This window comes from Ogataea angusta (assembly GCF_019207475.1).
Source record: "Ogataea angusta isolate 61-244 chromosome Unknown 61-244_NODE_11_length_350522_cov_89.849751, whole genome shotgun sequence".
Taxonomy (NCBI): domain Eukaryota; kingdom Fungi; phylum Ascomycota; class Pichiomycetes; order Pichiales; family Pichiaceae; genus Ogataea; species Ogataea angusta.
This window is the reverse complement of record NW_025065225.1, coordinates 209,671-234,244: the sequence shown is the minus strand read 5'-3', so window position 1 is coordinate 234,244 and position 24,574 is coordinate 209,671. Positions and strand designations below refer to the sequence as shown.

At 53.0% G+C, this 24,574-nt stretch overlaps 13 protein-coding genes across 13 annotated transcripts; 9 read left to right on the top strand and 4 right to left on the bottom strand.

Annotated features, from left to right (window-relative positions):
- Positions 1 to 18: 18 nt before the first annotated feature.
- Positions 19 to 786, bottom strand: KL928_004888 (uncharacterized protein; the record flags this gene model as incomplete). Its single annotated transcript, XM_043205635.1, has 1 exon — positions 19 to 786. One exon carries the CDS (start codon positions 784 to 786, stop codon positions 19 to 21), a length of 768 nt encoding a protein of 255 aa, XP_043057883.1.
- Positions 787 to 1,174: 388 nt separating this feature from the next.
- KL928_004887 (uncharacterized protein) lies at positions 1,175 to 1,688 on the bottom strand (the record flags this gene model as incomplete). The annotated part of the gene is made up of 2 exons (XM_043205634.1): positions 1,175 to 1,492; positions 1,668 to 1,688. 2 exons carry the CDS (start codon positions 1,686 to 1,688, stop codon positions 1,175 to 1,177), a joined length of 339 nt encoding a protein of 112 aa, XP_043057882.1.
- Positions 1,689 to 1,877: 189 nt separating this feature from the next.
- On the top strand, positions 1,878 to 3,288 carry KL928_004886 (uncharacterized protein; the record flags this gene model as incomplete). Its single annotated transcript, XM_043205633.1, has 2 exons — positions 1,878 to 1,953; positions 2,171 to 3,288. 2 exons carry the CDS (start codon positions 1,878 to 1,880, stop codon positions 3,286 to 3,288), a joined length of 1,194 nt encoding a protein of 397 aa, XP_043057881.1.
- Positions 3,289 to 3,361: 73 nt separating this feature from the next.
- KL928_004885 (uncharacterized protein) lies at positions 3,362 to 5,743 on the top strand (the record flags this gene model as incomplete). The annotated part of the gene is made up of 1 exon (XM_043205632.1): positions 3,362 to 5,743. One exon carries the CDS (start codon positions 3,362 to 3,364, stop codon positions 5,741 to 5,743), a length of 2,382 nt encoding a protein of 793 aa, XP_043057880.1.
- Positions 5,744 to 5,820: 77 nt separating this feature from the next.
- On the top strand, positions 5,821 to 6,903 carry KL928_004884 (uncharacterized protein; the record flags this gene model as incomplete). Its single annotated transcript, XM_043205631.1, has 1 exon — positions 5,821 to 6,903. One exon carries the CDS (start codon positions 5,821 to 5,823, stop codon positions 6,901 to 6,903), a length of 1,083 nt encoding a protein of 360 aa, XP_043057879.1.
- A 296-nt stretch (positions 6,904 to 7,199) lies between these two features.
- KL928_004883 (uncharacterized protein) lies at positions 7,200 to 8,558 on the top strand (the record flags this gene model as incomplete). Its single annotated transcript, XM_043205630.1, has 1 exon — positions 7,200 to 8,558. One exon carries the CDS (start codon positions 7,200 to 7,202, stop codon positions 8,556 to 8,558), a length of 1,359 nt encoding a protein of 452 aa, XP_043057878.1.
- A 27-nt stretch (positions 8,559 to 8,585) lies between these two features.
- Positions 8,586 to 11,681, bottom strand: KL928_004882 (uncharacterized protein; the record flags this gene model as incomplete). Its single annotated transcript, XM_043205629.1, has 1 exon — positions 8,586 to 11,681. The coding sequence occupies one exon, from the start codon at positions 11,679 to 11,681 to the stop codon at positions 8,586 to 8,588; it is 3,096 nt and encodes a 1,031-aa protein (XP_043057877.1).
- A 27-nt stretch (positions 11,682 to 11,708) lies between these two features.
- KL928_004881 (uncharacterized protein) lies at positions 11,709 to 12,230 on the top strand (the record flags this gene model as incomplete). The annotated part of the gene is made up of 1 exon (XM_043205628.1): positions 11,709 to 12,230. One exon carries the CDS (start codon positions 11,709 to 11,711, stop codon positions 12,228 to 12,230), a length of 522 nt encoding a protein of 173 aa, XP_043057876.1.
- Positions 12,231 to 12,479: 249 nt separating this feature from the next.
- On the top strand, positions 12,480 to 13,937 carry KL928_004880 (uncharacterized protein; the record flags this gene model as incomplete). The annotated part of the gene is made up of 2 exons (XM_043205627.1): positions 12,480 to 12,593; positions 12,840 to 13,937. The coding sequence occupies 2 exons, from the start codon at positions 12,480 to 12,482 to the stop codon at positions 13,935 to 13,937; spliced, it is 1,212 nt and encodes a 403-aa protein (XP_043057875.1).
- Positions 13,938 to 13,949: 12 nt separating this feature from the next.
- Positions 13,950 to 15,220, bottom strand: KL928_004879 (uncharacterized protein; the record flags this gene model as incomplete). Its single annotated transcript, XM_043205625.1, has 2 exons — positions 13,950 to 15,110; positions 15,194 to 15,220. 2 exons carry the CDS (start codon positions 15,218 to 15,220, stop codon positions 13,950 to 13,952), a joined length of 1,188 nt encoding a protein of 395 aa, XP_043057874.1.
- Positions 15,221 to 15,404: 184 nt separating this feature from the next.
- KL928_004878 (uncharacterized protein) lies at positions 15,405 to 22,541 on the top strand (the record flags this gene model as incomplete). Its single annotated transcript, XM_043205624.1, has 2 exons — positions 15,405 to 15,450; positions 15,757 to 22,541. The coding sequence occupies 2 exons, from the start codon at positions 15,405 to 15,407 to the stop codon at positions 22,539 to 22,541; spliced, it is 6,831 nt and encodes a 2,276-aa protein (XP_043057873.1).
- Positions 22,542 to 22,608: 67 nt separating this feature from the next.
- Positions 22,609 to 23,760, top strand: KL928_004877 (uncharacterized protein; the record flags this gene model as incomplete). The annotated part of the gene is made up of 1 exon (XM_043205623.1): positions 22,609 to 23,760. One exon carries the CDS (start codon positions 22,609 to 22,611, stop codon positions 23,758 to 23,760), a length of 1,152 nt encoding a protein of 383 aa, XP_043057872.1.
- A 77-nt stretch (positions 23,761 to 23,837) lies between these two features.
- Positions 23,838 to 24,530, top strand: KL928_004876 (uncharacterized protein; the record flags this gene model as incomplete). Its single annotated transcript, XM_043205622.1, has 1 exon — positions 23,838 to 24,530. The coding sequence occupies one exon, from the start codon at positions 23,838 to 23,840 to the stop codon at positions 24,528 to 24,530; it is 693 nt and encodes a 230-aa protein (XP_043057871.1).
- Between the last annotated feature and the right edge of the window lie 44 nt (positions 24,531 to 24,574).

Genomic DNA, 24,574 nt, shown 5'->3' with positions numbered 1-24,574 from the left:
TCTGCTATTTCCCAGTACTTAGTCGTCGTTCTTGTCCTTCGAACCTCTCAGCAAACCAGTTCTTCTGGCAGCAATCAAACCGGCCTTTTGACCAGAAACAGCACCTCTCGAGATCGTAGAAGCCTTACCAATGTGTTGATGGTTACCACCACCGTGAGGGTGATCAACAGGGTTCATGGCCACACCTCTGGTCTTTGGCCAGGAGTTTCTCTTGACCTTGTATTTGTGATAAGCTCTACCGGCCTTGAGCAATGGCTTGTCGATTCTTCCTCCACCAGCAATCACACCAATGACACCTCTAGCGTCAGAAGACAGGACCTTCTTGGCTCCAGATGGCAGCTTGACTCTGGTCTTGTTCTCGTCTGGGTTGTGGCCAATGACAATCACGTAGTTTCCAGAGGTTCTTCCAAGAGCACCTCTGTCACCCACCTTCTCCTCAACGTTGGAAACAATGGTACCTTCTGGCAGGGCTCCCAATGGCAGCACGTTACCGATGTTCAAAGAGGCCTTTTGACCGGCATAGATGAACTGTCCGGTGTACACGCCCTCGTTGGCAATGAAGGTCTCCTCTCTGAGCTTGTACTTGTATGGGTCTCTGAAGACAACCTTGGCCAATGGAGCTCCACGGCCAGGATCGTGCAAGATTTGCTTCACAACACCTCTGATGTATCCGTGCTTCTCGGCGTAGTCCAAGGTTCTCAGCTTCGCAGCACCCTTTCTGAGTCTGGTGTGCGAAGTGAAGATGGAGCCGGCACCCTTTCTCTGGTTTCTGATAACTCTACCCATGTTGGTTGAAAATAAAAATTTTCAGACCTGAAAATGTAGAGGTGAGAGAGAAGGAAATTTTGGGGCACGTGATAAAAAGCGAGGGCGCTAGCCCTGCTCTTTCTTGGGGCCCCAACGACGCGACGACCGACGTGCAGTACAACTCGCGCGCACAGGGGCTTATGCCAGACCATTCATTTTCCACTTATTTTCGAAAACAAATTAAGACCCATACGCTGAACAGGTATGTATACAGAAACGGGGTTCAAACGGGTAATGATGGCGCAATTGGCCAACTCAAAGAGTACATCGAGAACGCCTCATCGAACCTTACGTCCGCGCGGCGGATATACTGGAACTCGAAGAAGAAAAAGACGACTATCGACTCAACACCAGCACCACCATTGATCTATAACTCTCGAGCAGCCTTCCCATTGCTGTGCCACAAAACAGACCTTGATACAGATCCCCTCCCTGCACCGACCATTCTGCATCCTCCCAGAACACAATGTTGCCTTCCCCCCACGTAACCCCCCTTTCTATCCCACAATACTAACTCCCCTAGATGTCCGAAATCGCCACCTCCTCCCCATCCACGTCCCTGGTCAACGCCAAGTGGGATGTGGTCATCTCGAACGGAATCGTCAAGTCTGGTCTCGGCTTCGGAGCCGGCGTGCTCGCGTCCGTTCTCTTTTTCAGAAGAAGAGCATTCCCAGTCTGGCTCGGTCTAGGGTTCGGTCTCGGAAGAGCCTACTCAGAGGGAGATTCCATATTCAGAGAAGCCGGTATTAGAGAAGTGAAGGCTTAGATAGATGTACAATACACCCGTACACCATACGATGTTTTTTTTGACTCCTCGGTGCAAGGTGTCTACCCTGTATCGGACCTGTAACTCTCCGCACACCGTCTGACTCTGGCTGCATAAAACAATGCCATCCTGTCACCGCTGCTCCGGCCAAGTCAAATATCCTGCAGACGGCTCTATCTTATCGATATGGAGTGCAGCCAGCATCAAATCGGGCCTAAATGGCCTATATAATCTGACGGACTGACATATATCCAACCTACACCTGCTATTAGTCATAGCCAGGTTGAGGCCCAAGGACGGTCCAATGAACGTCCGTGGAATTTTCTACCCGTCTCGGTCATGCACGACCCACAACACCCGAATTTCGGACCCTGCTAGCGGTCGTTGTAGACACCCCATCGACACGGGGCTACTTCGAGCGCTTTTGCGGCATTTTCTTAGCCCATCCTGAGCCCTCTTTGGGTGCTCCCGCCCGTTCCTGAGCCAGATCTCGCCGACCTTATCGCCAGCCGTTTGAGTTGCACACGACCCTCCCCAAAAAACTTTTCGTGCGTCGGGGCGAGTATATAGGGGCGGGCAGATCGCCTGTTGGTGTAGACATGACTGTTAGCGAAAACTATCCTACACACAACGAGTTCAGATCCGACACGTTCACGGTGCCCACTGCGACGATGCTGCAGTCGGCGGCCATGTGTTCTGTTGGAGACTCAGTCTACAAGGAGGATCAGGATACTCTGGCACTAGAGGCCAAGGTTGCGCAAATGGCGGGCAAGGACGCCGCTCTTTTCTGCTGTTCGGGCACGATGTCGAACCAGATTGGGCTTCGGGCGCATTTGCACCAGCCTCCGCACCGGATACTTTGTGACTACAGGGGCCATGTGTATGCGCACGAGGCTGGTGGGCTGGCGACTCTGTCGCAGGCGATGGTGACCCCGGTTATACCAGCGAACGGGTTATACCTCACTTTGGACGACATTGTGGAAAACTACATTCCGGACGACGGCGATATCCACATGGCCCCCACCAAAGTTATCTCGCTCGAAAACACGTTGCACGGGATAATCATGCCCCTGGACAACATCCGAGAGATTTCGGAGTGGTGTCGCGCGAACGGTGTGAAACTGCATCTGGACGGCGCGCGGTTGTGGAACGCCAGCGTCGCGACCGGCGTCAGCATCGCCGAGTACTGTCAGTACTTCGACTCGGTCTCGCTGTGTCTATCCAAGGGTCTGGGTGCTCCCGTCGGGTCGATTTTGGTTGGCGAGCGCGCGTTCATCGAGAAGGCCAACCATTTCAAGAAACAGAACGGCGGAGGAATCAGACAGGCGGGTATTCTGACGAGAATGGCCAGCATTGCGATCGACGAGAATTTCGCCAAGCTGCAGATCGGCCACCAGTTTGCGCGGGACGTTGCGCAGTTCTGCGCGGCCAACGGCATTGCCTTGGAGTCGCCGGCCGACACGAACTTTGTGTTTCTGGACCCGAAGAGATTCAGGATCGACCCGGACGTGCTCGCGTCGCTATCTGAAAAATACGGCCTCAAAGTTATGGGTTATAGACTGGCCTTCCACTTCCAGAACTCGCGCGAGGCGGTCGACCGGCTCAAGGAGATGCTCAAGGAGGCCCACGAGTACGCTCAGAGACACCCGTACGTGGCCAAGGGCGCCGTGCGCATATATAGAGCGGACAAGCCAAGGCAGCATAATGAACATTAATATAGCTCGATAAAACAAAAATTAAATAAAATAAGATAAAATAAAGAAAATTAAATAAAAAAAAAATACTTCCATGCTTGTCCTTGTCGTGCTTGCGCTTTTGGGTTTTCTGTGGCTCCTGAACCGGCTGCTGGTCCTGCTGTCGGTGCCGCTGGACCGCTCCATCAAGCACCTCAACGTATCGATCCCGCCCGTGCCGCTCATCTCCATCGACAAGGTCACGCACTCCAGCATGGTGCTCCACTGGGACTACCCCGTCGACGACGACGAGCACGACCAGACGCCCGACGGCCCGCCCGTGCTGTCGCATACGTCGCCCAAGAGCATCAGCCACTACCTGCTGTACATCAATGGCATCCAGACGGCCGTGATCGACGGCAATCTGCAGTCGTGCGTCATCAGCGGGCTCAACCCTGAAAGCAACTACCAGGTGGACCTGGTGGCGTTCAACATCGCCAATTTCCGCTCCAAGTCGTCGCCCGTGTACGTCAAGACGGGCAAGAACGACATGGCCGAGCCAGACCATCCTGACGAGCTGCTGAACGTGCTGATCCCCGACGACGAGCGCGAGACCGTCACGAAGAAAAGCACGTTCCGCCAGAAGTCGCCTGCGGGCCGCTCGCGCAGCAACACGCTCGACCAGGAGAACTACAAGGCGCGCATCCACCCGCACCTGATCACAGACATCAACGAGCTCAAGTTTCTGCTGGAGACCGGGCTGGAGGCGGTGCGCAGTCTGACGCGCGCCAGCAAGGAGCTGGAGACGGACTTTGTGGACGAGGAGGCGTCGCTGCTGGCCGCGCGCAACGAGGCCAAGGAGCGGCGCAAGCTCGAGGACCAGAACCGGTCGAGTCTGCGCCAGGAGATCAAGTTTCTCGAGGAGACGCGGATGCGCAGCGAGACGCGGATCGCGTCCGACCAGGCGAAGCTGGCCACGCGGCGGCGCAAGATCGAGGAGAAGCGCCGCCAGATGCAGGAGTGGGAGGCCGTTCTGGCCGAGAAACGGGCCGCCAAGGAGCAGCTGGCGGCAGCCGAGCCTGCCGAGCTCGAGACGCTGAAGCTGCAGGTCGAGCAGCTCAACAAGGACATTTTCCGGCTGCAGACAGAGATCCACGACGTCGAGGAGGACATCAAGTACGAGTCGGCCAACAGAAAGCGGCTGGACGCGCTCAAACAGCATCTGCAGGGGCTTTTCGAGAGTCTGAGGACGTACACCGACGAGCAGACGGGGATCTTGAGGCCCGAGGGCCAGGCGGTGCTGGCCACCATTGTTGGGCTGAAACCCGACTGGGAGCAGGATCTGAAAAACGAGTTCACGCTCGACGAGCATTTTGAGCTGCAATGGCGCGCGCTGCGCCAGAGAGATAAGGAGAAAATCGACCACCTGAGGCGGCAGCTGGACGAGAGACGGTCGCGCCCCAGCTCGCAGTACGAGGGCCTGGGGTCCTACAACGACGGGTCCATCAGCAACATCCTGTCGACCGCGATGAGCAGAATGAACACCACGATGTCGTACAACACGCTGAGCCCGGAGCCGGCGGTGTCGACGAGCCCCAAAGTCTGGAACGCGCCGGCCGGCGGCCAGAGGGACGTGTTTTTCAACCTGCTGGACCAGCCGCAGTCGTCTGAGTCGCCTCCGCCGTCGCACATGTCGAATTTCGACTTTCTGCCGGAGCTCAGCATTCCTGGCGCCCGGATGGGCTACGGCGACAACCTGATGTTCCAGGACTCGTCGTCGTTCGGCATGCAGCCCGCAATGAACGCGGTCGTGCCCAACACGTCGGACGACCAGCTGTTTGCGAGCGGCCTCGACCTCGGTATGTCCACCTCGCCCGGGGTGCGCGACTCGTCCAAGTTTTTTGGGTCGCTCGGCAGCTTCCGCAAGATGAAGTCGAACGGCTCGGTTGCGGACTCGTCGCCGGACGCAGGCATGGATTTCGATCTGAGCAGAGCGCGCAGCACAAGCTTTGGGTCGAGCATCTGGAACAACGGGGGCAGCAATTCCAACTGGGCGTCGATGAATATCCTGGACAGGCGGCTCAGCGACGACATGGTGCCGAAAATATACATCGAGAACGAGGAGAAGCAGGACAAGACGCCGTCGTCGCCGTCGTTTTTCAAAAATAAATTATTCAAGTTCGGAACGAGTCCAACAAAAACGGCCACCAAGTCCAGCGACCGCTCGGAAGACACCAGCGTGGGGGCCGAGGAGGAGGTCTCGTCGGGCTCGATGACGGGCTCGGCCTCGCCGGGACTGCTCAGCAGCAGTTTTGGCTCCAAGTCGTCGCGTTTCTTCAAGCTCAAGAAAAACCAGTCTGACGACCAGCCGCTGGACGCGCGACCAGACTCGCCGTCCGGAAACCTCATTTCCAGACGTCTCAGTTTTGCATTCAAGCGGGGCGACAAGGACAAGGACCCGAAGGCGGACTCCATCATCGAGGAGTCCGAGGAGTGAAATTGTCTGCACCGCCACGAAAAGTACTGTATATTAAATTAATTTTCATCCAAAATTAATATTATTTATTGTTTTTGATGTCCACGATATATTCAGAGCCCGAGGTGGAACGGTTTCTGAACAATTTCAGCGAGCTCCATTCTGCCAGAGAGCAGGAGAACCGCAGCCGGCTGCAGAGCCTGGAGCAGGAGGTGGATCAAAAACGCAGACAGTATGAGCTGTCTCCGAAGAAAAAGCCCCTTGTGCCCAAAAAGGCCGCCAATCTCGACCGCAGGGTCAAGGTGGAGCTGGAGAAGAAGGAGGTCGAGGAGTTTGTGCGCACTGTGGACCTCGAGAAGCCCATTGAGAAAGCGAACGCTCCGAAACCGATCAAATTCGAGGACGTGATGAAACAGCCGATCTTCACTCCGCCGGCCGAAACTAGTACCCCAGCGCCAAAAAAGACTCCCCTCGTCAAGCCCAAACCACAGCCCAAACCACAAGTGATAGACTTCCGGGCCTCTTTGAAACCTGCCAGACAGCCCGCCCCCGAACCCAAACAGAAACTCTCGATCCCTGTGCTCACAAGCACCGCCGCAAAAACAGCAGACAACCCGCCGCCGTTTCTTGGTGTTCAGCTGTCGCCTACGAAAAAGACATTCGCAGCCCCAGAAAGCAAAAAGCCCGAGGCCCTGAGCAAACTGGGCGCTTTGAAACCTGCAGTGCCAGTATCGAAGAAGCCGTCAGAGACCCCCGAAGCACTCGCCAAGCTCTCGTCGCTCGCAAAGGCCAAGCCGGCCCCCAAGCCCACGCCACCTAAGCCGGAGGCCCTGCTTATGCTTTCGAGCCTGAAGAAAGCCAAGGAACCTGTGCCGGTCCAGAAACTGCCACCAAGAGCAAAAACCGAGCCCCAGATGGGCGTCCCGCTGCCAGGGCTTGCGCAGCCGCACGCCTTTATCTCCAGGGCAATGACAGAACCGAAGAAACCCGCGCTGGATACATCAGAATTCGACAAACAGGGACGGCCTCTGGAGCACGTGACCAAGAGCAGAGCCAAGGGTCCCAAGCGGAGGCCTCCCAAGGCCAACAAGTACGGCGATGTGGCTGCCACGCCCAAGAAGACGCCGCCGCCGATCCGCAAATCGTCGCGCCAGGTGTCGAGCAGCGAGCTGTTTATATAGCATGTACCACATTTTAGAGTGTTGTAGTGTTCTCCTCAGGCCGATCGACGCGTCGATCATGCGAGGGAAACAGTTCCCAGGGGTGAGACCAAAAAAAAAGTTAGTGTTTACCGATTTCTATAATTACTGCGACAACAGAGCGGCAGTACGACTTGCACCGGCTACTTTGACGACACGACCGTGAGTTGCGGCCAATTACAGCAGAGTACAGGTGCACAGAACTAGCCGGACACGCACAGACTGAGCATACATCGCACACCCACCGGGGACTTGCAAAACCGTTGTTTCCCTCACACATGGACGATCAACTGGGATCGCCGAAGCTGTTTCGCCAGTCCAGGAAGGCTGTGCGGCAGCGGAGCCGGATGTGCGTCGTTGCGAGCGTTTCGGGTCTTTTGGTGGCGAGTTTCGTGGTATACATAATTATTTCCCTTGTTTCAGCCAGAGACATATTTCGCTACAATCCCTCTTTTGACAGCTCCAGCGCTGCAGACACGCAATTTTACGACCTCAGGGACTACGTGGGGCATGCAGACGGATGGGCCAGGGGCGATCGCGTGCTGTTCTGCGTTCCCCTGCGAGACGCGGCCAGCCATCTGCCCATGTTCTTTGGCCACATGCGCAACATGACGTATCCGCACTACCTGATCGATCTGGCATTTCTGGTGTCGGACTCGTCCGACGACACGATGGGCGTCCTGGAGAAGAACCTTCTGGAGATCCAGTCGGATCCGGACCCTGAGATGCATTTTGGCCAGATCGAGATTTTCGAGAAAGACTTTGGCCAGATCATCGGCCAGGGGTTCAGCGACCGCCACGGGTTTGCCGCGCAGGGCCCGCGGCGCAAGATGATGGCGAGGGCCCGCAATTGGCTCTCGTCGGCGGCCCTCAAGCCGTACCACTCGTGGGTGTACTGGCGAGACGTGGACGTGGAGACGATCTCGCCAACGATCATCGAGGACCTGATGCACCACGACCGCGAGGTGATAGTGCCGAACGTGTGGCGGCCGCTGCCGGAATGGCTCGGGAACCAGCAGCCGTACGACCTGAACTCGTGGCAGGAGAGCGACGGCGGGCTGCAGCTGGCCAACACGCTGGACGAGGACGCGGTCATCGTGGAAGGTTACGTGGAGTACGCTACGTGGCGGCCCCACCTAGCGTATCTGCGCGACCCGTACGGCGACCCGGAGACAGAGATGGTGCTGGACGGGATCGGCGGGGTCTCGATCCTGTCGAAGGCGCGCGTGTTCAAGAGCGGCGCGCACTTCCCAGCGTTCTCGTTCGAGAAGCACGCCGAGACCGAAGGCTTTGGCAAGATGTGCAAGCGGATGGGGTATGCGGTGGTGGGGCTGCCGCACTACGTGATCTGGCACATCTACGAGCCGTCGAACGACGATCTGAAGCACATGGAGTGGATGGCGCAGGAGGAGGTGCGGCAGCAGCGCGAGGAGAGCATGCAGAAGGTGTACCAGCGCGTTTACGGCGCGGGATTTCTGGACGTGGAGGACGAGTGGAAGGAGGAGAAGCCGCTGATTCTGCGCAACACGGACAGCTCGCGGGGCGCGCGCAGGATCCAGGTCGACTGGGACGACGTCGACGCGTTTGGGGACGATCTGGCTGACCGGGACCTCGCCGACTTCGACCCGGCATTGTAGACTAAGCACATAGATATAATTAAATAATCAAGACATAATCAAATATTTCACACCTTGCCACATTATTTCGACATGCTCCATATAGACAAAATAATACACGACGTGCGAAAGTGCAAAATCGTGCCCGAAAACGACATCCAGGAGCTGTGTTTCCTCGCGCAGGAGCTGCTCATCCAGGAGTCCAACATCCAGCTCGTGGACCCCCCCGTGACGGTGTGCGGCGACATCCACGGGCAACTGCACGACCTGTTGCGGCTGTTCAAGATCGCGACAGAGCCGCCGCACACCAAGTACCTGTTTCTCGGCGACTTTGTGGACCGCGGGTTCTACTCGCTCGAGACGTTTCTGCTGCTGCTGTGCTACAAAGTGCGATATCCCGACCGCATCTACCTGATCCGGGGAAACCACGAGTCGCGTCAGATCACCAGCGTGTACGGGTTCTACGACGAGTGCATGCGCAAGTACGGCTCGGCCAACGTGTGGCGCTACTGCTGCGACGTGTTTGACTACCTCGCGCTCGGAGCGTACATTCTGAGCGGCGCGAGCGCGGACGGCGGCGTGCTGTGCGTGCACGGCGGCCTGAGCCCGGCGATCGAGACGATCGACGAGATCCGGCTGATCGACCGCAAGCAGGAGGTCCCGCACGACGGGCTCATGTGCGACCTGCTGTGGTCGGACCCCGAGGAGAACATCCCGGCCTGGGCGGTGTCGCCGCGCGGCGCCGGGTACCTGTTCGGCTACACCGAGACCGAGCGGTTTATGTTCAAGAACAACCTCAGCCTCATCGCGCGCGCCCACCAGCTGGTCATGGAGGGCTACAAGGAGGTCTTTGACGGCGGCCTGGTGACCGTGTGGTCTGCGCCCAACTACTGCTACCGCTGCGGCAACGTCGCCGCCGTGCTCACCCTCGACGACAACCTCAACCGCAGCTACACCGTCTTCGACAGCATGCTGCAGGACTGCTCCGAGATCCCGTCCAAGAAGCCCGTCGCGGACTACTTTCTCTGACCTCGAGGCGGGCGTGCGCGACACAGAAAATTTACAAGCCGTTTCAGATCTCAGGCACAACAACAACATCTTTTCTTTAGCTCCATGACGGACACGAAAAACACGTCGACCCAGGACGTGCTCACGTCGGTCGTGACGAACGGCGTGATCTGCGCCGTGTTCGTGGCGCTGTTTCTGCTGCTCAGACTCAAGTTCAAGCGCATCTACCAGCCAAAGTCCAGCTTCGACATTGTGCCCGACAGCGAGAAGCCCGACCCGCTGCCGCAGGACCCGCTGACCTGGATCTTTGTCCTGCTCAGAAAGCCGCCCTCCTTCGTCATCCAGCAGGCCGGAATCGACGGGTATCTGTTTCTGCGGTACCTGTTTATCGTGGCCTCCATTGCCCTGGGAGGCATCGCCACATGGGCCGTTCTGCTGCCTGTGAACGCCACAAACGGCAAGGGCGAGGACGGCCTCGACCAGCTGGGCATCTCCAACGTCAACTCGGCCAGCAGGTACTACGCCCACGTGTTCATGTCGTGGATCTTCTACTGCGTGGTGCTGTTTGTGATCTACCGCGAGCTGCACTTCTACTCCAGCCTGCGCAACCTCGTGCTCACGACGCCGGCGTACGCGAAAAAGCTCAGCTCCAGAACGGTCATTTTCCAGACCGTAACCGACCAGTATCTCGACGAGGAGGAGTTCTTCAAGCTGTTCGAGGGTGTCAAGCGGGTCTGGGTCGCCAGGAGAAACAGACGGCTGTCCCGCGCGCTCAAGCAGAGAGAGCGGCTGACCAACGCGCTCGAAGCCGCCCTGACAAAGCTGCTCAAGCGCGCCGTCAAGGCGAAACTCAAGGCCGACAAAAAGGGCCGCGTCGTCGAGAACCCGGACGACCTCTCGTCGTACGTGCCGTACAAAAAACGGCCCAAGATGCGCGTCGGCGTGCCCATCTTCGGCAAGAAGGTCGACACCATCGAGTACTGCAAAGAGCAGCTGCCCCGTCTCAACGAGCAGATCGAGGAGTACCAGTCCACGCTCGCCGGCACACGGCCCATGAACTCGATCGCGGTCGAGTTCGAAAACCAGTACTACGCGCAGCTCGCGTTCCAGACCACGATCCACGACCTGCCGTACTTCTTCTCTCCAAAACACACCAACGTCAGCCCAGAGGACATCTACTGGCCCAACATGCGGATCTTCTGGTGGGAACGGCTCATGAGGTTCCATGGCGCGGTGGCCGCGATCGTGGCCCTGGTCGTGCTCTGGGCGATCCCGGTCTCGTTTGTCGGTCTTGTGTCCAACCTCACGTACCTGACCAACAAAATGCACTGGCTCAAGTTCATCTACAGGCTGCCGGACGTGCTGCTGGGCCTGATCACGTCGCTGCTGCCAACGGTCATGCTGGCGGTGCTGATGCTGCTGCTGCCGATCTTCATCAGGAAGATGGGCCAGGTGTCCGGCTGTCTCACGGCCCAGAGCATAGAGTACTTCACCCAGCAGTCCTACTTTGCGTTCCAGGTCATCCAGGTGTTCCTGGTCACCACCATCTCGTCCTCCTTTGCGTCGACTGTGACCCAGATCGCAGATAAACCCACCGAGGCGATGGAGCTGCTCTCGGCCAACCTGCCAAAGTCGTCCAACTTCTACGTCTCCTACATGGTGCTGCAGGGCTTTTCCATCGCCGGCGGTGCGCTGTTCCAGGTGGTGAGTCTGGTCCTGTTCTATCTCTACAGTGCCATGTTCGACAACACCGCCCGAAAGCTCTGGACCAGGTTCAACGACATCGGCGGCTTTGCGTGGGGCACAACGTTTCCGATCTACACCAACCTGGCCGTGATCTTCCTGTCGTACAGCATCATCGCCCCGATCATCATGCTCTTCACCTTTGTCGGCTTTCTGCTGCTCTACATTGCGTTTCTGCACAACGCAACCTACGTCTTTGGAAAGAGCGCCGACGGCCTGGGCAGATACTATCCGCGGGCCCTTTTCCAGACCATGGTGGGCATTTATCTCGGCGAGATCGCTCTGCTCGGTATGTTTGCCGTGTCCAAGACCTGGGGCTGCATCGTGCTGGAGGCCATTCTGCTCGGCTTCACCGTCTTTGTGCATCTTCATCTCAACAAGGCGTACGACCATCTGATGACGGTTGTTCCAAACACGGTGATGAGGCCGCTCGACGGCGTCAGCGAGACTCTGTCGTGGACCGCTCCCCACGCCAACAGACAGTTCAACGAGCACGCTCTGAGCTCGTGCTCCGACTTCAAGGAGCAGATGTTCATGGCCGAGGAGCAGCGAGAGGAGTATAGAGACTCCAAGGTGCAAGACTACAGGGCGTTCCATGTTCCGTTGCTCGTGGAAGGTGACGACTACGATTTCGGCGACACAAAACTGGGCGTGATTGCGCGTTTTCTGAGACCGCACAAAGATTACACATTCAAGAAGCTCAAGGCGTACCTTCCGCCTGCGTTCTACGACTTCCCCGAGGAGGACCCCGAATGGGTCAAGCATGCGTACGATCTGCCAGATAGAAGCGCAGCGTGTCCGACGCTGTGGATTCCACGCGACCCGATGGGCCTGTCGCGCAAGGAGATCAAGAACCTGCACGGCGCAATCAAGGTGAGCGACGAGAACGCTCATTTTGACGAGAAGGGCAAGATCATCTGGACCGGTCCGCCGCCAGAGTAATTAATAGATAATAGCAGTTGGCACATCCATCAAATTCACTGGCTAGTTAGGGCGCAGCTGTTAGTATTGATGGCTCTCTATAGTTGGTTCTGTAGAGCTACTGAACTCATTTGCAGAGTGTATGGTACGAGGTCAACAATTCGGTGAAAAAACCGTGTGTAGCCTTGGATAAAGCAGTTAGAGCAGTATTTGTGAGATAAAACTACGCCAAATATATACTATATCCAGTCGCACTCGAATCAGCTCGGTATGCCCAGACGAGTGCCAAGATCACTTGCATGCTTCAGGGCCAATGAGCCAACTTTGTACGCTCCATCGATGAACTTTATTAGCCAACCGAGCTGGGTCAATAGCAATGAATACGTAGGACGGAAATCGCGCCCCCTCTCCTTGACTCTCTCCCGAGTCAATGTCCACAAAGTCCTAAAACTTGACGAAAAAGAAAATATATGACACTCTTTTCTGTTCAGCTGCAAATGTTAGCCCGGTTTGACGTCCCTGCTACAAAAAATAATTCCCTAAAAATAAATAAATAAACTAATGTTTCCCTACGAGGTCGACCAGACAACCCTCAATTCGCGGCTGAACCAGATTGCCGCCGCGTACCAGCTGCCTGGCGCGCTCAGGGACTCCTCTGCGGTCCTGCAAGCAGACTGCTCGCTCGAGAGCTACAGGAGCCACATGTTCACGTCCTCTGCCAACCTGAGCGACTCGCCCTCGTCAATGGACTTCGCGAACCAACCACACCTGGTGGTCGGCCAGAACATCAACAACAATCTCGGCATTCCGCTCCACTCCATCAACAAGATCCCGTCGTACCAGTGGTCGTCCAAAAACGACGACCCGGAACACCACCCGACAAAGACAAAACACATCCTGAGTGGTCTGGGAGCGGCCGACAGCGTTTCCTCGCTTGGAGCGCACACAATGGGGGCGTCGTCCCTCAACAGCAAGCTCGTCAGATTGCCGCTTTTGAACGAGACCACGGACGGCACCAAATGGTCACTGGCCAACGGACTGCCCTACTACGACAAGGAATATGTCGATAAACAGATCAGATACCTGAACCAGAAAAAGGCCAGGACGATGTCGAACAGATCGCAGTTTTCCGCACAGATGAACGAGACCATCGACGACGTGGAGTATCTGCACGGCACCGTGATCCTCAACCAGTTTCTCAACAACAAACGGCTGGTCCGCAACTACCAATGGCTGATGTACTTTGCAGACAAACAGGGGGGACGCAAACTGAGCGACAAAATCGGCTCCTACGACAATGTAAAGTACAAGTCGGTGCGCAACTTCCAAAAATCGGTTGAGAGAAAGATGGCACGCCAGCAACGCGAGGAAATGGAGCGCAGAAAACGCGAGATGGAAGGATTGCCGCCTATTCCACCTCAAAATAACGCGGAATCGGACGAGGACGAACAGGATGAGGAAGAAGAAGGACCTAGATTCCAAACGCTGGACATTCCTGTCAACCTAACCAAGGAGCTGATTATCGAGAAAGAACTACCGATCGACGACAAGGAGTTGATCGACAACCAGAACAGATTATATGGTATTCAGAACTCTTATCAAATGCTAGAGGAGGCAAGACAAACGGACGGTATCATCCACTCGCGCGTCCTGAGACTACGACGGAAACCCAACCCGAATGCCCTGGGATATTCAAATATCCGATGCAAAAAACCACCGTATGCCTGAGCTCCACAGACATCACAGCACTTTGGCGTGCTTGATGTCGTTTCTCAGCTTATACACCAGCAGTGTCATGATAATGAGTAGAACCAGAACAGGCATCAGGATCAGCCTGACCGCAGACGTGAACTTGTTCAGCTTGGTCTCGAATTCAGACTCGTAGTCTGACGGCCGCGACCCTTTGGCATAGAATTCCTGCAACTGTTTCAGCTTGTCGTTAATGCTTTCGTGGTTTTGTGACTGTCCTTGGAAATAGCTGTTGAATGTGACGAATCTCTCGTCCACCAGCTCCAGCAGCTGGTTTTGTCTAGTGATTAATTGTCTGAGCGCTTCGTACTTGGCATTGAGCTCCTCGGTCTGCTTGAGCAGCATGTCGTAGCTTTTCTCCATTTGCGTGTTGTAAACGGAGTTTTTCTCGTTCATCATCTTGATTGACTTGGTTACATCGAACAGCTGCTTTTGTAGAACCTGTGGAGCCGTCTGCTGTGCAATAATGGTCTTCACTTCGTCCAGTTTGGCAAGAAGGTCATATTCAGCAGACTCCGGCCGCGAACGCACTGGCACACTGTTGCCGTTTTGTTGCTCCCGTGTTCTCTTAAAGTCCTCTGCCAGCTGTGCTCTCTGGGCCTGTCTCTTGTCCACCTGGTGGTGCTTGGCAACGAGCGTCTCTGAAGGCTCTATTTTAAGCGACTCAATCATCTTGTCGAAGAACTTGAACATCAGAATCTCGAATTGTTCGGCCTTTTTGACGTCTTTTGACGACACCGCAGAAATACCCACACGCATGTTTTTCAAGTACGGATCCAGGTTGATGGCATCTGTCTCGAACAGCAGCTTGTTGTCGCACGTGATCTTGAGCTTTTTGTTCTCGTAGCCCAGTTTCAAGGTGGACGGCACCTGCGAGTCCTGGAAACTGTATGTGTACGCTCCAAGATAGTCCTGTGCCAAATTGACTTTCCGCGAACCGTCGTTCACGTACACTCTGAACACAGGACCCAGGTCCTGTTCGTTAGCGTCCAGTAGAATCTGCAGCCCAGAGTATTGCGAGGGTCCGCCGAAATTGGAGATATCGGATCCTGGGTCCTGGTCAAGCAACCACAGCGACAGTCCGGCGCCCGTAAATCCAAACGCACCCACCGATCTGAAGGTGAGCTGCAACGAAAAGCCGTCTGACCAGATCTTGTTTTTGGACCATACAGCGCCGTGTGTTAATTCCTGGGTGGCTTTTAGCGAGATGGATGGTGCAGGAGTGAGTATAACACGTCCCTCGTTGACCTCCACGTTGCCATACAGTTGCCAGTTATTCTGGAGGTCTGACTGAGACTTTACCAAGACGAGGTCTGGAAACGAGAGCTCGGGCACAGCAGTTTGAGTCTCCGCAGAGACTGCCCCGTGGCCACCGTGAGCGTCAGAGAGCCCCCAAAAGGCCAGTAGCCAGAAAATAAAGTTGAAGAACATCAAACAAAAGATTCAATGCAAAACGAGATCACAAAACCAACACAGCCGTATTTTTTCCACCGTGTACGCTGGAAGAAGAGTTTTTACCGACGCTCGTAACCATTGGAAAGTTGCACAAAATTTTTCTGACAGCTTCCGGCGAGCAAAAGGGTGGGAAAAGTTAAATAAAAGACAATTCAAGAAACAACGCTGGTTTTTTGATATTATCATATTAGACTTTCAGGTTTTCGAACAGAGATCTAATTGGTTGATTTCCAACGGTACATACGCATCAACCAATTGGTCGGTATCTAATCGAAATAAATCCGCTATACTCCATTCCAAGTGACATCTAGAGTTTCGCCAGGCTCAAGGGCCAATAATCCAGAGGCATCCACGCCTTCCACCGACCCTCCATCTCTCACCACTGTTCTTCGACAAACGTCTCTAGCGGCAATTGATTCACTTATTGTTCCCGGAAACAGAGAAGAAGTGTTGCCACAGATCAGATCCATCATAGCATCATACCCTGATACCCGTGGTGAGCGACTGATCAAATACTTGCTGGACATTGGTTTCGACGAAACAGACCTCAAAGCTGAATCACGCGAGATTGCTCTACAGATTCTCAAGGAAGAGCTCGGAAAATACACCTCTACGGACGTTTCTCATCTAGAGTCTTTTGCTGGGCCCGTTTGCGAGTTCCTCAAAAGTTCGCCCAGATACTCACTATCGGACATCTACAATAAACTTGGTTTATCCGGGTTCCAGACCGTGTTTGCCACTCTTGATATCGAGAACTGCAAATCTCAACACTGGAAAGAGATCTCTGAACAATTCGCTCCTGTCTACCAACAGAGTCTACCAGGTCTTGTTCAACACCTGAACAATCTAGCAGAGAAGAATAATCTTCCAGAAGAAGAGGCGGTTGCGTACGGAAGATTCCTTAGGTTATTCCTCAAATCCAAAGTTTTCACAGCACCCCACAAACTTTTGATTGTCGAACACCTGGTCAACATTCTAAAGAAGAACGACAATAGCAAACTACATCACTTAGTGCAACAAGAGATCAACAATTACTTTTTTGAGTTAGGCAAGATGGAGTTCAGAGAAGTGCTACAAAATTTCGAGCCATCGAAATTACTTCCTAATAAATTGCTCACAGACTTGCTTGCAGCTCAACCTCAGACACAACTGGACGACGCTATCGCCGTCTTACTGTCAGAGATATTATATCCTGGTTCGCAGAAATTGTGTGGTGCCAACACAGACCCCATCACGGCACTCACTCCATCTAGCGTTCCGGAGGCAACCGCAAGAGGAGCCCAAATGGCGAGCATTATCAATAGATTGAAGACGCAGCCGAACTGGCAAAATGTGTTCAACCTCGTGCTCCAAAACACCACCACAGCTACGACCATGACCACTGCATCGCTATCCGAATTTTTGTCTGCATTAGAAAAGGAAGATACTATCGATTTGTTCCTTTCAACGGCATGTAAATCTGTCAATCCCCAACTGTTGAAAGATTTGCTGATTCAATTGAACTCTCTAGATCCTAGCCAGGGCTCTATCAACCTGTTTGACTACAATTTGGAGCCCATCCTATCATCAGAGGTCAACTCGAGAAATTTGCTTCTGTATTTCAAGTCCATCGTCAAGATCGAGGTGAAGACCATTGCCCTTCTCCAAAACGAAAACATAAATGACACCGTTGTGAGCAACATCTTTGCCAGAGATTACAGAGCTGCTCCAGAGTACATTGTACTGGCATGTCTTCATATTTTGCACGATGAGCCAGAGGCCAAGGAGAACGATGTGATTGTCAACATCATGCAAAACTTTGTTGTTTCGCTACTAGATGTGAGCTCTCCATATTTGAGTGCCATATTCACTAAGTTTGAGGAGTTTAATCCTGTTGAGCTCGGCAAGTTACTGGTCAAATATTACGAGGTCAGGAAATCCACCGATTCGATACACAAGATTGCCAGCCTTACTGCGTCCTTCAAGCGCGACACAGTCATTATGTCGATCTTGTCCAATTCGGTCGATTTTAAAGATGCATTCTCGTTTGCTATCATATTTTCCCAATATGGCTGGAAACGTTTCCAGGAGTTTGTGTTGACTCAGCTTGACAGAAACATCAGCGTTGTTGCGGGCACAATCATCGAATTCATGGAAATTCAAGCCACGCTGGAGTATGAAAGCGCACAACAGGGCCATCGACTAGCCAAATCGCTCAACCTAGAGACAGTTTATTTTTTGATGACTACTTTGGCGAGTAAGCAGTTGCCACCAGAGCTGTTTGAAAAATTCAGGAATTTGCAGGCTCTGTGCTTGCAAGCCTATCCTAGATTGATCAACTTTGGACAAGGGCACGACACCGCCATTCTGATGAACAGCTCCACCAACACGTTTTCCATTGACGTGGAAAAGGAGATGAAAGTGTATTATCAAAAGATGTACAACAAGGAGATTGAGATAAAAGACATTATCAACATGCTTCAAAGACTGAAAGTCAGTGACAATCCCCATGACCAGGATGTTTTTGCTTGCATGATCCACTCCCTTTTGGACGAATATAGATTTTTCCCTGAATACCCCGTGGATGCACTTGCAACGACATCTGTTCTTTTTGGAAGCACCATCCTATTCCGACTTGTTGAAGGGCCTGCCCTTTCCATTGCACTAAGATACATCATTGACTCCGTCAGACAGCCACCTGAAAGCAAGATGTTCAAGTTTGCCGTTCAGGCCTTGTACTCATTCATGAAACGTCTCGGCGAGTTTCCAAAGTTCTGTGCTATGCTTTGCGAAATTCCTGCTTTAAAGAGCCAGCCTCAGCTTTACGAAGCATGCAAAACGGTTGCAGCCGGTGGATCACTACCATCCGTTTCACCACAAGACTCCAACGCCCATCTTGCGACTCCGCACCAGAAGGCCAAGGAGCTCGACCCGTCCGTATATGTTTCCAAATGGGTTTCTATTCAAGTGCCTGGGAAAATTATCGACGATGTCAGACAAGAGAGTCCTGCAGCAGAGACTCTGGATAGGGTGCTATTTATGGTGAACAATCTAACAGATGACAACGCCAACACGCGTTTGATGGAGTTGAAGGAGCTCCTTGACGCAAAGTATTTCGAATGGTTCTCCAATTATCTGGTCAACCAGCGTGCCAAGTTGGAGCCAAATTATCATGCCTTATATGGACGTATTGCCGAGCATTTTGATTCCACGTTGTTTGATGCACATCTAGTCCAAGCCACCTTTCAGCAAATTGTGCTACTACTGAACAAGGCTCGCGAATCTACCGAGCCTGAGGACATTGCGGATGTTTTGACCTCCACTGAAAGATCGCATCTGAAGAATTTGGGTGCATGGCTTGGCCGTTTGACGCTGACTCGCGACAAGCCTATCTTACACAAACACTTATCGTTCAGAGACCTGTTAACGGAGGCTTACGATCACAAGAAATTGGAGATTGTGATTCCGTTTGTCTGCAAAATCATTGACCAGACAAAGTCGTCTAAGGTTTTCGAGTACCCAAACCCGTGGTTATTGGGAATCCTGCAACTTTTGAAGGAACTATATGATGTTGCTAATTTGAAATTGACTCTCAAGTTTGAAATCGAAGTTGTGTGCAACTCTTTGAAGGCCGATCTTAACAAAATCGAGGCCACCACTACAATTAGAAATCACAAGCCAGGGGAACTGGAGCGTTTTGTGGAGTCCCAAAAGGTGATAATCAAGCTTGCAAGAATGTCTTTAGAAGACTCCAAGTCAACTCCACATGCTCTTGCGGGCAACCCAGCCACGCCTCTAGCCAACCTTAACCCTTCTGTGCTGGCTGCTCCTCAGGGTGCTCCGCAAGCTGCCCAGCAACAACTGAATGTTCTCCATCAACTGCAGCAACAACGTCTCATGGCCACTGCACAACAACAACAGCATCTGCAGTCCGAAATCCCTGGTGCCCCAGTTTCCTCGTCGAGCTCACCTGCAGTCAACAGCAACGTGCCAACTTCTGGCCAAGGTGCTGCACAACAGCAAGGTTCTGCATTTGAGAACTTGAATGGAAACTCTGTGTTTGTTACGCATCCAAACCTGAGAAGATTGTTCCAGTTTGCGATTACCAAGGCGGTGCGTGAGATATTGCCTCCTGTGGTGAGCAGAACAAACTCTGTTGCTCTCGTGACCACGAAGTCTTTGGTCTTAAAGGATTTTGCATTTGAGGTGGACGACCTGAAGCTCAGAAAGGCTTACATCAACACAGTGAGACATCTTTCGGAGTCTCTCACTCACGCTTCATGCAGAGATTTGCTGAGGGAGAACATTCAGCTGAATTTGCATCAATACATCAGCTCTCTAGGCCAACAAATTGATACCGCTATATTAGAAGATCTGCCAAGAGCTATTAATGACAACTTGGATTTGGCGTGCTCTATCATCCAGAAGGCTGCAATGGAGAAGTCTGTGCAGGACCTGGACGAAATGATGCTGCCATCTATTGCTTTGAGAAGACAATTCAGAGACTCCAGACCGGATCAGGCCTTCTGTGACACTCAGCACGCTTCGAGATATGCTATGTCTCTTCCTGACCCATTAGGAATCAAACCCAACGGAGTCACTGCCAAACAGTTTTCAATCTATTCTGAATTTGGAAAACCAAAGAACGGCACCACTCTTGCAGGTTTGAGTGCAACGCTTGCTGCTGCGGGTGGCATAGCCCCAGGAATGGCTTCAGAGGCCGTTGCTACACCTCCTTCTGTGAACGCAGGTGTTGACCAAGCCGCCATTGCTCAGAGAATCTTGCAGCTACAAGCACAGGGTCTACCAAGTAGCTCTGCTGTTCGTACAGCAGGTAGCCCCGCGGATGCTGCACACGCGCATTTACCTGGTGAACAACCACAACGTACTTTGGAGCAGTCTTTCATTTACATCCAGCAGCTATTAGAGGCGGTTGTGAAATCAATAGAAGAGACTCCAGAGAAGGAAATTCATTTGAGGGAGATTGCCATCGACCATCCTTTGAGATCCTATCTGACCGAGCTAATCCAACTTCTGGGCAGGTTGAACCACAACGAGTTGCAAATGAAGATTGCACAGGTGGTGATGAACACCCTGTTCAGTGTACAGAATGCTTCGCAGCTGTTTGTGGAGGCTTTCATTTTCCTTCTTGACAAGTCCTGTGAGCTCTCTTCACACGTTGCCAAGTTCGTTACCACCTGGTTGATCAACGCTGAAGACCCTAGGAAGTTCAATAGAAAGGTCATGGCTTCGCTCGTCCAAATAGGAATGATTTCTCTAAGCGATCTGGATTTGAGTATTTCCAAGACGCTTGTCAGCAAGAAGGATGAGGCAGTGCTCAATTTTGCGTCCGGCTTGGTTCTCGACATGGTGTTTGGAGCAACTCCTACGGCCTTGAGATCCGACTTCACCAATATCATTGCTGCTGTGAAGTCTCTGGATAAGGAGATTGTGGATAAGAGTGTCTTGGCTCAAGAACTCATCAAACATTTGGACAACAAGGTTGACTTGCAGACAGAGAAATTCAAGACGTTGATTCACGACCCAACCAAGCTTAAAGACTATTTTGCCTACATTTTTGCCGAGTGGGTCAAGTTGCTCAAATTTGAAAGTTCTTCCAAGGAGATGCAGCTGGATTTCCTCAATCAGCTTTACGATCTTGGTGTGCTGACCAAACCAGACCACTTTGTTCTATTCTTCACCACTGCCATGGAGATGTCTGTCATTTCGTTTGTGAAAGAGAGCGATGCCTCCAAGAAGCTGGTCGTTGAGTCATACACTGCCATTGATGCGTTTGCAGAGCTTGTCATCCAATTGGTTCTCATTCAGGACGACACGGCGGGTTCTCGCGTGAACTTCTTCAAGTCTGCGCTCTCTGTGGTTCTTTTGGTCTTTGCTCATGATCATGAGGCCAACAAGGCCAACTTCAACGAGCGACCATACTTCAGATTTTTCTCTACACTTTTGTGCAACTGGGCAACTTTGACTCATGAGAACTATGACTCTGTTGCAGAGAACGAATCGGACGTCAAGAAGCTCAGCAAGTTCAACGTCAAGTTCTACCACGTTCTATCCGACTTCTTCCTAGCCCTGCAACCAGACGCCTTCCCAGGCTTCACGTTTGCCTGGGTTTGTTTGATATCGCATCGTATGTTCCTTCCAATCATTCTGGAGCTAGAAGAGGACTCGGAAGCCAACCATGCCAAGTTTGCATCGCTTTTGGTGGCCTTGCTCCGTTTCGAGAGCACTTACGTCAGAGAAAGACAGCTTCCCGAGGCTATTTCTGTGGTCTACAAAGGAACACTGCGTGTGTTCCTCGTTCTGTTGCACGATTTCCCACAGTTTTTGGTGGAGTCTGCCAACGTTCTGGTGAGTGCAATGTCCCCGTCGTTTGTCCAACTGCGGAACGTGGTTCTTTCTGCTGCTCCGCCCAAGATGGAGATTCCGGATCCGTTCCAGCCTGGACTTAAGGTAGACAGACTACCAGACATTGTTGTGTCTCCTCCGATTCTGAGTCATCCAGGCCTGATTTTGCAAGAGAAAAACCTCAAGAAGCTGGTGGACTCTTATCTCCGTATGCCTTCGCCAACGACACTAAAGCAAATTGTGACAGCACTGGAGCTATCAGAGCCGGTTGCGGAGGCAGGCATAGGCTTCAAACAAACAAAGTTCAACGCTAAGCTGGTCAATGCCTTGACGCTGTATGTTGGCATCTGTGCCGTGGAGGAGCGTGCAAAGAGCGGCGTGGCCTTCAACCCAAAATCCGTGCATGTTGGAATTCTGAGCTCGCTGATCCAGGAGGGGCCTGTCGAGCTGCAGTATTTGCTGCTACAAGGAATCGTGAACAGCCTGCGGTATCCAAACGCACACACCCACTGGTTCAGCTGTGTGGTGCTGCACTTTTTCGGCTCGACTTCGTTATGGGGAACGAACAAGACCGACATCCAGCAGCTGATCACCCGTGTGCTCCTGGAGCGCATCGTGTGCAACAAGCCGCATCCATGGGGCCTGTTGATCACGTTTACTGAGCTGCTGAAAAACAGCGAGTACGCGTTCTTTGACCTGCCGTTCACCAAGACCAGTCTCGAGTACGAGCGGCTGTTCAATTCATTACTGTTGTACATTAAGAACTCGCCGAACGCGAGCTAATGAATCTCTATTTTTCTGATTATGTAACTAGATTTAACACGGCTTAGGAAAAAAAGTTGGATTCAATATGTTTTCTGCTCTTCGACGTCGACTAGGGCGTCCCTCGGACGACGACGCCGACGATCCGTTCAAAGAGAGCACCTCGACGCTCACCAAGAGCCGGCGGCCGCCCAACACTGCGTTCCGACAACAGCGGCTCAAGGCCTGGCAGCCCATTCTTGTTCCCCGGGTCGTTTTGCCGTTGTTGCTTCTTGTTGCGCTGATCTGCGTGCCCATCGGCATAGGCTTTGTCTTTGCCACATACAGCATTGAGAAACTGGAGATAAACTACGGCAAGTGCGCCGACCTGGCGTCCAGCAGTTTCGCCGACGTGCCATCGAAGTATGTCGATTACCATTTTAGCGGCGGCAAGTCGTCCACCGTGCAGTGGAAAAAGACCATCAACGAGACGGACACCGTGTGCACGATCCAGTTTGATGTTCCGGGCGACATCCACGGGCCATTGTACCTGTATTATAAATTGACCAACTTTTACCAAAATCACAGAAAATACGTGGAGTCCTACGACTGGAAGCAGCTGCGCGGGAACGCTGTTCCGTACGACGACGTGAGCTCCGACTGCTCGCCGATGCGGTACCGGGACGACAAGATCGTGTATCCGTGCGGACTGGTGGCGAATTCGATGTTCAACGACTCGTTTTCGAGTCTCACGTCGTCCTCGGGCAGCGAGTACGAGTTCAGTGCCAAGGGTATCGCCTGGAAGTCGGATCTTTCGCTGTACAAGCGGACGAAATACAACACGTCGGACATTGTGCCGCCGCTGAACTGGATCGAGAAGTATCCGGACGGCTACTCTGACGAGGACCTGGACTCGCTGGCTGAGGACGAGCGATTCATGAACTGGATGAAGACCGCTGCGCTGCCGTCGTTCATGAAACTCTATGGCAAAAGCAGCGACGTGCTGGCGAAGGGCACGTACACGATGGACATTGTCATGAGATACGAGGTGTCGATTTTCGGCGGAACGAAGAGCGTGATCGTGTCCACGTCGAGCGTGCTGGGAGGACGGCATTTCAGTCTGGGCATCTGCTACCTGGTTGTGGGAGGTCTCAGCGTGCTGTTCATGCTGGTATTCCTCATCAAACACGTGTTCACGCGCAAACAGACAGACCACGCCTTTTTGGAAGGGCTGGCCGGCCAGGAGCGAGAGGTGCTCTAGTACGTACACTGGTGAAAAAAAACTACTTCGACGCGACGATTATTTTAGCGTCAACTTATTTATTAAATTCTTGTTCAATGTCCAGGGTGAAGAGAATTGCTAAGGAGCTGGAGGACGTCAAAAAGGACGCGTTGTCGGGCGTGACTCTTTCGCTTGTGTCAGAGGACGATCTGTCGCACTTGAAGGGCACTTTTGTCGGGCCTCCGGGAACACCGTACGAGGGAGGACTGTTTGAGGTTGACATCCAAATTCCCGACGCATACCCGTTCAAGCCGCCAATAATGAAGTTCGACACCAAGATCTACCACCCGAACATCTCGTCGCAGACAGGGGCCATTTGTCTGGACATTTTGAAGGACGCATGGACCCCGATTCTGACCCTCAAGTCGTCGTTGATCTCTCTGCAGTCTCTGTTGCAGAGTCCAGAGCCAACTGATCCGCAGGACGCACAGGTGGCAAAAGTGTACATGAGCGACCCCAAGAAGTTTGCCGAGACGGCCGCCAACTGGACAAAGATCTACGCCCCGAACGACAACTACAAGCCAGAGAAGGGGGGCTCCAACTACGACGAGTTTGTGCAACAGTCCAAGATGCAGGAGCAGGACGAGTGCGCCAAGTACGGCATTGACAGAGCCACCGTCCAGATCTTCGAGGACATGGGTTTCCCCAAGGACAAGATCATTGCTGCCTTGAGAAAGCTCGACCTCAAAAAAATCAGGGTCGACGACGTCCAGACCCAGCAAAGTGTTTTAGATGAAATCCTTCATTAATGATATACACTTGGATATACTCATACAGGTATTGTAGCTATTTA